At 53.4% G+C, this 10802-nt stretch overlaps 1 protein-coding gene across 1 annotated transcript in view; it reads left to right on the top strand.

The window, feature by feature from the left end:
• The window catches only part of ACTR5 (actin related protein 5), an 18131-nt gene extending 14281 nt beyond the window's left edge, over positions 1 to 3850 (top strand). The window contains exons 6-8 of the mRNA XM_045295503.1: positions 77 to 245; positions 1225 to 1357; positions 2360 to 3850. Of these exons, the coding sequence (XP_045151438.1) occupies positions 77 to 245; positions 1225 to 1357; positions 2360 to 2593 (536 nt within the window). The 3' untranslated portion in view covers positions 2594 to 3850. The remainder of the gene's footprint in view (positions 1 to 76; positions 246 to 1224; positions 1358 to 2359) is intronic.
• Positions 3851 to 10802: the final 6952 nt, after the last annotated feature.

The raw sequence follows: 10802 nt of genomic DNA, 5'->3' as shown, positions 1-10802 counted from the left end.
AGCTGCCTCAGACTTAAGACTAAGAAGTGCAGTTTGAGGAAACTGGCGACTGCTGTGTTTGTCTTTCTGACCTAAGAATATCTTCTAAACCTTGGGCTTTTAAAGCCCGTGTTTAACTTGGCAGCCTATCACCAGCTGTTTGTTGGAACAGAGCGAATTCGAGCTCCAGAAATTATTTTCCAACCATCTCTGATTGGCGAAGAACAGGCGGGGGTAGCAGAAACCCTTCAGTACGTTCTGGACAGGTAAGCCTGCTGTGTGTGCCCGTCACTGGTCTTGTGTAGAGCGGTGGGGGTAGTGGGTGGCGGGGGGGCCTTGTGGTCATACGTGTGCTGGAGCAAGCATAGAATAGGTATGCATCAGCTCTGACATGCATTCTACGTGACAGAAGAGGAGCCCTGGTGGCATGATGGATTATGCCTTGAGGCAGCTAACCTCAAGGCCAACAGTTCAAATCCACCAGCCTCTCTGTGGGAGAAAGACGAGGTTTCTATTCCCATGAAGAGTGGCCGCCTTGTAAACCCACAGGGGCAATTCTACCCTGTCTTGTTGGGTCGCTCTGAGGCAGCCTTGACTAGATGACAGCGAGTTTAGCTTTTGAGTTTCGGAGTGTTGAGTCTTACAGAAGGCTTTTCCTCCTCCTGGCAGACAGTTTATTTATGTGTGCTGGCGTCTCAGGACCGGTGCCCCTCCCCCTACTGGCACTTATGCAGGCCTGTCCTGCAGCGCCAGTCATGGATCCTGACCTAGAGCCTGTAGGCTGGCGCTGCAGTGCACCTGGCAGGAAGAGAGCCGCCACCATGGCCTTGTGAGCTTTGTCCTGTCGTGCGTGGGAACGGGATCGCACGTGCCTCAGACACAGCTGCGGGAGCCAGCTGCTCGGGGGAAGGAAGGGTCTTGGATGGTGAAAATGTGCATCTTGGGGGTGGGGTGGGGGGATATGCTTACTGAAGAGGACGTCAAACTTCACCCACGTGTGTAAAGTAATCTCCCAAAGAAGTTGACTTTAAACCCAACAGGACTTACATAAGAAAGGCTCAGAAGTTCTGGTCACATTATGGAAAGGAGTTGAAGGTTCAGATGTAGGTTTTGGACTAGATATCTGGTGCCCCTTGGCTGGCACTTTGTGAAGGAAAACGGGAAGCATTGTTTTTTGCTGTTTTAACCTTTTGTATAGATTCAAGGTGTGGGGACTAGGTGAGGAAGACTCTGCTCCTCTGCTAGGTACCCCAAGGACGTGCAGGAGACGCTGGTCCAGAACGTGTTCCTGACCGGCGGGAACATGATGTACCCTGGGATGAAAGCCAGGATCGAGAAGGAACTGTTGGCAATGAGGCCCTTCCAGTCCTCGTTTCAGGTACCGAGTGTGGGTCGGCCCTAACGTGGCCATGACAGCGGCATTGTGTCCTAGGCGTGTTGGCCGTTCGTCGGGTCGGTGGTGGATGCTCCTCCACGTCCAAAATACTCTTGTTCAGAGTGACGGTCTAGTCTTCCACTGTGAACGTACGGCAGAACGTTCCATTTTCCTTTCATGACCCTTGGAAGCCCCGCTGACCCTCTGGTGCTCTCCTAAGTGCTTATGGTAGTGACCATGCTTGCTTACCTGGCCACAGGCAGTGTCCCCGCACCTGGCCTTCCTCTCCCTGACCTCCTGAGACGTAGCCAGGGGCTCTTCGTGTTGGTGGGAAACGATCCCCAGAGAGGGAGAGTCAGGCTCTCAGGAGTCACAATTGTGGGAGCCTGCACCTTCGGCCCCTTTCTTCTCCATCTGTGCACGCCAGTCCTCCCTCGGGGCCTGCACAGGCCACTGCTCCCACCTGGAACGCCCAGGCTTGGTGGAGAAAGGGAAGAAGCCGTTGTGAGCCACAGAAAGAGTAGTCATCCCAGCCTAGTTGGGGAGTGGTCAGACCTGCTGGCCCCCAGCCCCTCTTGGGTAAATGAAGAATGTAAACTGGGCAGCGTCACAGAGAACTGCCCCCTCCCCCTTCAGTGGTGCTTTTGCCACCGTAGCTGCCAGGCGTTGAGCAGCTGCACTGCCTCGTCCTGTGCCCAGCTTCTGCCCCTGCCCCCTCTCTGCCGGACAGCTTGTAGTTGACACAGCGTGGCAAGAAGACTGGGCAGTTGGTCATGCGTCCAGCCCAAGTGGCAGGTTGTTTTCGTGTTTATAAGATGTCTGATGACCTGTTATTCCGTGAGGCCACTGCTGGTGACCTTGACATTCTGGTGGTATTTTGGCTCAGCGGTGCAGTCCTGTGCTGCCCGGGTGGGTGCAAGGGGCCCCCTCTGGGTATAGTTTTGGGGGATAGGCTGTAAAGGGTGTCACTTGGAGCCCCTAGTGGGTGTTCTCTTCACGTTGCAGGTTCAGCTAGCCTCCAGCCCCGTGCTGGATGCCTGGTACGGAGCCCGAGACTGGGCCCTGGACCACCTGGACAACGACGAGGTCTGGGTCACCAGGAAGGAATACGAAGAAAAGGGCGGAGAGTACCTCAAGGAGCACCGCGCCTCCAACATCTACGTCCCCATTCGCCTGCCCAAGCAGGCCGCCAGCAAGGGCCCCGGGGCCGGCGGAGGGGGGCCCGGGGAGCACGGTTAGCCAGAGAGACTGCCCACAGAGGGCGTCTCTGCCAGAGTGGTGACAACAGTTGGCTGTGAAACGGATTTCTCCTGGGGAGGACAGCGCAGGCTCCAGGGAGTCACTGTTAGAATTGTGTTCCCTGTTAGAATTTTCTGCTCCGGGGAGGCGGTCGGTGGCTTTATGGCTTTCCAGTGGCTCCCACACAGACGGCCAGCACCCACAGGACTTGTTTGCTGCATTTCAGAGCCTTTTCCCCCTAAGGTTTATGTTGTCAGTGTATATGTTACTCAGAAATGTGTGAAAGCCACGCAGGGGAGGCCTCTCATCTGCCCAGAGAGGCAATGCTTATGTAATAAAAGCAGTCGCCCTTGGGCTCTGTCCTCTTACTGTTTTCAGTCCAAGTAAAGATAAAAGGTCCTAACCTGTACACGCTGATATTGGGGACTGCCCGGCGCCCACGTCTGAATGGCAGAAGTGGGACGAGCTGCCTCATTCGTGCTCAGACTGTTGCTGGAAACGTGTCCGCTGCAGGAGACCTTCCTGCACATTTTGCGTACCCGTGAGTTTGCTGCTCTTGTTTGTTAATTTTTGTTCAGGCCTGCAGATGGCAGTGGCTTATTTAATGTGGCTTTTTCTCCAGTGCCCACCAAACAACTTTTCCCTGCGTGGGTCTGGTAAGAAGGTGGAGGGAGATATACTGAGAGGATTCACCTGTGAATGATTGTGACAGAGTTCCCTGCACTGCCTTTCTGGTATGTACCAAAAAGAGCCCTCTGAGGAGCAGGAGGAGGGAGCTCATGACCAGCCTGAGCCTGGAGTGGAACGTGCCCTCTGGACCCTCGATCCCGGATCCAGAAGACAGCTATACCATCAGAGGAGCAGCAGCAGAACCAGGAGCCAGAGTGCAGGACATGTGATGGACTTCCCAACCCACAGAGCAAGTAAAGCTGAGTGCTTTAGTGCGGGAGGCTGGCTGTGGCGTGGGTGCCTCTGGGCACTTATTGGAGAAGCTGGGCTGGCTGATCCACGGCAGTGGAGCTGAGTGCCTCTGGCCTGAGGCTCACTGGATCGGGGTGTCTCTGGGCACTTAATTCAGGAAGCAGGGTTTTCTGACTCAAGGAATTTAACCTGAATGGCTTCAGGTTCAGACTTTGTTCTGGAGTGGTATGCCTCTGGGGGCATTTATTAGCAAACTTGACCGAACTTTGTAACATTTCTTGACAGCTGAACTCTGAGCATTACTTGTTCACGTCCTGAATAAACCCTTCACCATGACTGTTTGTGAGATCTGTGTGTCCCGCACAGTGGGTATCAGACCCCAGAGAGATGGAGTGGAGGTAAAACAGAGAACATTAAGACACTACAGGCTTTTGAAGACAGAGGCAGGAGAAAAGTTAGCCACACAGCCTTTTCAGTTTTGTTTTAACATCATGCCCCGCCACCCTCACAGCTTCCTCTCAAATGGACAGAAAGCCCTTTCTTCCTTAGAGATTGCTTGGTGAGACTTTTCCCTCTGCAACACACCCACAACTGAACCCAGAAGACCCCACAGGTGCTGACTTCATACCACAGAGCCCACATGTGTAAGCCCGTGGGGTCTCCTGCCTACCTCTCTGATGAGGCCGCCCCAGAACTTGGCCAAGGGGGGTCATCTGTATCTCCCATTCTCAAGAGCTTGGAAACTGCAAGTGAGGAAGGGGCAGTGGTGGAGGAGGTAGAAGAGCCACGGGAACATAGACTGCTGAAGGGTTTGCACAGTGAACCGCTGACTGTTCTGGGCTGGGCCCCAAACCAATGAGAACGGCCATAGGCCCGAGCTTTTAAGAAAGGGTAGGTGTGAAGGAGGAAGCAGGGCCAACCTCCATGTGCAGAAGTTTACACATCACAGCTAAGGAAGTGGAACATTGCACCCTGCTGCCATAGAGGCCTGGCTACCTTTCTCCCACAGTCAGCACATCAGATTGCCTGAACAGGAGGGGCTGTGCAGAGGAGGTCAGAACACTGCCAAGGTGATCAGCTCCTTCACAGTCTGCTGCAGGCCGATGAGGTGTAACCAGGACGGACTCTGCCCAGGGTGGGCAGGTAAGGCAGGAAACTGACCAAGCAAGCTTGAAGCTAGACCTACTTGTAGTCCTCTGTGGGCTGGAAACGGAGGAGGTGGTTTGGGGCTGTGACCAGAAATGGCTTGAAGGCCCGAGCCTTGGGTTCTTGTGTTTCACCTTTCATCCCTCACGTGAAGCATGGCATGCTCTTGGCATGCTTGGTTCTCCTTAGGGAGCCCTACCCACCCTTCTTTGGGCCACTGGACAGGCATTTGCTTCTCTCAGGCCCAGCACAAAACTGCCAGCAGTGCACTTACCACGATACTTTGGGCTTAGAGCCCTGAGATGGTCTGGCTCTTCTAAATGTGCCATGTACGGCAAGAGCAGGAAATGTGTCTCATTCCATGTCAGGACCCCAGGGCCCACTTTGGAAGGTGCCAACAGCTCCCGGGGTTTTGAATGAATACTGTCCAATCGATGGGTGTGTGAACGACTACATCTGAGCACAGAGAATTAGAGGTAACCCGCTCTGTTGAGAGGAACAAATCTGGAGTCCCCCAGCTGTGGGGCCCTGCTCAGACTTCCTGAAGGGCCTCTGACCCTGCCACAAATGCAGAAAGCAAGGTTGGGTAAAGTCTAAGGGAAACAGATTGTAATTCTCAGTCTCCCACTCAGCTCTGGGCAGCCAGGGCAGCCCTAAGACTTCCTAGCAAATCTTGGGCCTAGGGGCCTGTGTCCACAGTTTTGCCCTTCTGTCTGCCTGTCACTAGTTGGTCAGATGTTCAGAGCCTCACCTTCTGTGACAGCTGCCCCGTGTGGGTCTCCCACCCTGGAGCGCCAGAGCGCAGAGGCCCTGGGACACTCCAGGAGCAGACTGACCCACTCACAACTATTTCTCTGGTTCTTCCTCTTCTTCCATGATCTTCCCTCTCATTGTGCAGTTCAGCTCATGTCATGTGTGTTAATTGCATGCCAGGCACTCTTGTCTCCGCCCCTGCCCCCTCCGCTCCTCCTCCCCTGGGCAGGACTGAGGGAGCCCCATGGGATGAGGACCACCCAGAGGTGCAGGAGCACAGCTTTGGACCCAAGTCAGGATGGAGTCTGCTGGAGGGCGAGCCAGCCTGAGTGTGGGCTCTCTGCTGTCAGGTGGGCCCCTAGGAGGCCTTCAGGGTTGTAGCCGCCCTAGATCCAGCAGAACCAGCTGGCACCCATGAAGGTTTGTCCCCAGGAGAGCACCCTGTCCACCCTGGAGGACGCAGCACTGACAGCGCAGGTGTTGAAGGCACTAGACGAGTGCTGCACAGGATGGGGGCTGCCAGCCTCCCAAAGGCACCGCTTTTAGGGGAGAAGGAGGTACCCAGGAGCCAGAGGAGGTGGAATGGGAGCAAGGAAGGGCTGGGGCTGGTCTCCAGACAAACGTGAGCAGCCCAGAGGAAGCCTGACCACAAAAGGGGGCCCTCTACCCTCCATGGTGGGACTGGAGAGCTGTGAAGACCACCCAAACCCTCCTGCACACAGCCTGCGGGTGATGTGACAGACTACCGACAGGCCAGGTGACCGGCCTCCCCAGGGTCACGGCCTTGGAAACCCTGCAGAGCAGTGCTCTGCACACGGTGGCAGTTCTTTGCTGTTCCGGGCCATCGAGTCAGTTCCGACTCATCGCAACCCTGTCCGTGCACAACAGAACGAACCCCGGCCCGGTCCTGCGCCGTCCTCCCGTTCTGTCTGAGCCCATGGCTGCAGCCCCTGTGTCAGCCCATCTGCCCGAGGGCCTTCCCCTCGCTCTTGTGCCCCTCCACTTTTGCCAAGTGGGCCGCCCTTCGCTAGAGACATGTAAGGCCAAGTAGGTAAGGCAAAGTCTTGCCATCCTTGCTTCTCAAGAGCACTCTGGCCATACTTCTCCCAGGTCAGATGGGTTGGTCCTTTTAGCAGTTCATGGTACTGGTAATATCCCCCCACAGAGGGCCATGTAAGTCAGAAGCCACTACATGGCTGCTCACAGCCCCAGCGGAATTGGTTTGGGTAAATCTGATGGGCTCAAATAGGAGCAACAGCCGAGCAAAACTGCAACATTGTTACAGGCAGAGTGTGGGAATGACCAGAAAGGTCATATGAAAACTTTTGGGCAGACCAAACACTCCAAAAGAAAAGAAAAGTCATCACAACACAAGAAAACTGCGACGCAACCTTCCAGCTGTCATGGGAAGGCTTCGGATAAGCACAGGCAGGTGGGAGTGGACACCATAAAAATAAAAGAACCGTCAGAAACCTCAGTTCTCAAGCATACAAGCCACCAACCAGACCAGACACTGCGAAGGGCGACCATGTGCCCGGAGATGGGCGCAGACCTCTCTGATCTGAGTCCAATGATGAGGCATTCACGACGGAGAAAAGAAAGCCTCTGGTGTCCGGGCTACACGCAACCCTAGAAATCGGACCAAAGAAATGGAATGGTGAGAGGCTAAGGAATGGCAACGTTGGTCAATTAAAAAACAAAAGCTAAAATAAGAATAGAGAAAGCATAGCCTCCTAAAGAATAAGACAGTCACTCAGCCAGGAGGAATTTAGAAATTCATTCCTATTTTGCACAAATCTGTGAGGATACCAGAAAAATCAATATGAACCTGTTTCCTAGGCAAGCAATTCACTGAAACTGCCCTTGAGTTTACACCGATTCAGAGCAGTCCTGTGGGATACAATAGAACCACGCCACTGGGTGTGTGCAACCACATCATTTCGGGAGCAGACAGCCTCCTCTTAGAGCAGCTGCTGGGTTTGAACCACCTTTCTGACCTTGCAGTTAGCAGCCCTGATTTGAAGGGCCATCAGGGCTCCAAGCTGACCCTGATATTATAAGGCCAAACAGACCTATTTCCTTACGAGAACAAAAGGCAGTTGCCACAGAGGTACGCCCTTCCCTCTAGCTGGAACAAAGAAAAAGGGCACTGTTGGGATCGCAGGATTCTATTAGCCTTTAAAGACTCGGGAAACCACACTCACCACCATGGAGCAGATTCTGACTCACAGCGACTCTAGGACAGGGTAGAACTGCTCCTGTGGGTTTCTAAGACTGCACCTCTGTACGGGCAAAAGCTTTGTCTTTATGGGACTAGAAAAGGCCTTGTCTGTCTCTTGTGGATCGGTTGGTGGCTTCAAACTGCTGACCTTGCGGTTAGCAGCCAATTCACAACCGACTTTAAAGAAGAACTTAAGAAAGAGCTTGTGGAGCCTTTCCTGAGCATAGTAAAGAAATCATCTCAATTATTTTTAGGCAGTGTGTTTTAACATCGATATCAAAATCTGATAAATTGTGTAACACACACACACAGAGCCACAAACCAATCTGACTTAAAACATCCATGATGAATGAGTCCAGCTATCTTCTGCTGCTGGCGAGCTGGAAGCCTGGAGGTTGTGTGGGTCTGATGGGCACTCGCCAGCCTGGACCTGCTTCCTGCAACTCAGACTCCTCCCTGGGAGAAGAGGTTTTCCCTGCCTTCATTCCCCACTTTCAGTGTTGTTCGGCCTGTAAGGCTTTGCAGTGGCCTGGTAATGTCATGTGACGATTTCTAAGCAAGGACCTTCCCAGAGTCAGGACAAAGCCTTTTTGTTGACAGTGACTTCTCTGCCTCTGTCAGCCATTCCTGTAGCCCTCCTGAAAAGGTGCCATCAGAAGGTGTTCTGAAACCCCCCACCCACAAGGGAAGGGATGACCTGCCCTCTTTCCCCCCCATCTTTTTTTTTTTTAATTTTATTTGCTGTTAAGAATATTCACAGCAATACAGACACCAAGCCAAGAGGTTCTTTACAGCTTTGTCCACGTTCTAGGCCTGACAAATAGGCCAGACCTCTAGCAATAATTCTCTTGGGAAACTCTGGGAAGTTTGGGGGATATGCAGGCCCCACCCAGTGAATCCTAGCCTGCCGACTGCTGTGTTACCTGTAGGAGGTAGGAGACTAGAGCCTTTGGTGCCACCTAGTGACCCTGGGCTGCATCAAGATGAAGAAACAGCGAGGAGCTGATGCCAAGGGCTCAAGTAGAAAGCAACTGTTTTGAGGAGGATGATGGCAACAAATGTGCACATGTGCTTGACACAATGGATGTATGTATGGATTGTGATAAAAGTTTGTATGAGCCCCCAATAAAATGATTTTTTTAAGATGAAAAAACAGTGCCAAGGAGTTGATTCTGATGCTGATTCATAGTGACTCTATAGGACAGGTTAGAACTGTCCATGTGGGTTTCCAAGATTGTAACTCTTTACGGGAGTAAAACGTCTCATCTTTCTCCCAAGGAGCAGCTGGTGGTTTCAAACTGCTGACCTCACGATTAGCAGCCAAACTTGTAGCCCACGATGCCACTAGAATTCCTATGCATCCAAGACCATGTGTGCAAAAACTGCCTAAAGGCTCCCTTTTGAATGTGAGGCTGACTGTAGAAAGCGGTGCCCTGGTGGTGAAGAGGGTTAAGCACTGGGCTGCTAAGAAGGGCTGAAGGTTCAACCCCTTCCTCGCCACCCTGTCCTCCTTGGGCAAGAGCTGAGGCAGCCAGCTTTCTTAAAGATTCACAGTCTCCGAAACGCTACGGGGCAGTTCTACTCTGTTCAGCGGGGTGGCTAGGAGTCAGAAATCGCCTCCACAGCAGTGGGTTTGGGGTGGGGGGTGGGGGGGTTGGAAAAGACTGAAGAGAGTGCCAGAGGAGCGTGGTAGAGTGGAAATGATCAAAGAACCAGTAGGGCTCGGCAACAGGATGTTTCTCAGCCACCGCAACAGAATCTAGATGCTTCTCCTGGGTCTGTGTTCACCTGTCTGAGTTGTAAGCTTGTGTTCTCAGGCCTGCTCTTCCTCCTCCCTGCTGCCTGGTGGGATCCGAGCACTTGTCCTTGCGAATGCAGGTCCTTCCAGGGAGCAGTTCTTAGGGCAGAGAGCCTCAGAACGAGAGGGGGTCCCCTCTCCCCCGGCAAGTGCAGCAGTAAGGCCCCCCTTTCCTTGGGAGCCCGTTCAGATAAAGGCACCAGTCGTACCTCCCTCACCTCTTCTAGACGCTTGTAGTAAAATGCTGTGTGTAACTCAGGAGGGACTTACGGCCACTGGGCTTCGTCGATGTCTGTGCCCCATGAAAATGTTACCAAGCCCTGGGCAATCAGTCCATCACCTGCTTTTGAAATTGCCCCAAACCCCAAGCTTACCCAAACCAGTTGTGGCTGAGTCGCTCTTAGCTGCGGTGACCTCTTGTGCGCTGAGTTGACCTGCTCTGTAGGGCGTGGGGGGTGGGGGTGTCATGGAGCTGACCAGGCCCTTCTTCCACGAAGCCTCTCGGTGGGGTTCAAGTGCCCACCTTTAGGTTGGTAGCTGAAAGCATAACTGTTTACAGCACCCAGGGTCTCCTTGACGTGGGACGGGTTGCTTAATGCTCTTCCCCGATAACCATGTTTAAGCGGACATTTCTGCGGCTCTCTTGTTAGCTTTTTCATCGAAGATCAAAAGGCGTGTTGTGTCTGTATCGGCCAGAAGCACCGTGCCATTTCCTCCTCCTCTTCTCCCCGCGAGTAGTTTCTGTGGAGCGTTTGAGGGCAGCGCTGGTTGCCTTTTAAGCTCATAAGACAAGCTCTGCACCCTTGCCTTTGGAGTCCCGCGTGTGACACCCCACATGATAAAACAAACGCGTTTCGGTCCAAACGAGAGTACCATCCTCAGGGATTGGAAGCAGAGGGCGACCGTCCCTGAGTTAGGAGTGCAAGGCCTGTCGCGGCACACCCTGGATGACAGGGTCTCCTGGACTCAACAAGGGCCACCCTAGTCCCAAGTGCGGTTACATTGGTGGGTTTTAGAGTTAGGAGTTAGACCACAGATTTTGGGGGAGTGAGGGGTGTGTGTGTGTGTGTGTACAATTCAATCCATAATACCACCTAATTATGCATCCCTAGGCACTGTGTTTTTAATATTTTTTTGGAGGGTAGTTCTCTTTATTGCTCTGGGCGAGGGGTGCTCAGGAGCTCTTGGTGGGGCGAGTCCGCTTCCTCTTCACCGTCACAGGCTTCTGGCTGCGTAGGATGGCGCTGGCTCTGTGGATGGCAGCCAAGCGAAGGTCAGGGCGGTACTTGTTCTTGCGGATCGTGTGCCGGATGCTGCTGAGTGTGGCCTGGGCATTCTTGTTAATGGTGGTCCTGAAACGGAGGTCAGGC

Source organism: Echinops telfairi, unplaced genomic scaffold, assembly GCF_000313985.2.
Source record: "Echinops telfairi isolate 266 unplaced genomic scaffold, ASM31398v2 ScPeMD7_5592;HRSCAF=6446, whole genome shotgun sequence".
Taxonomy (NCBI): Eukaryota; Metazoa; Chordata; class Mammalia; order Afrosoricida; family Tenrecidae; genus Echinops; species Echinops telfairi.
Note: the sequence above shows the minus strand (reverse complement) of the source record. Positions and strands in the feature narration are given on the sequence as shown.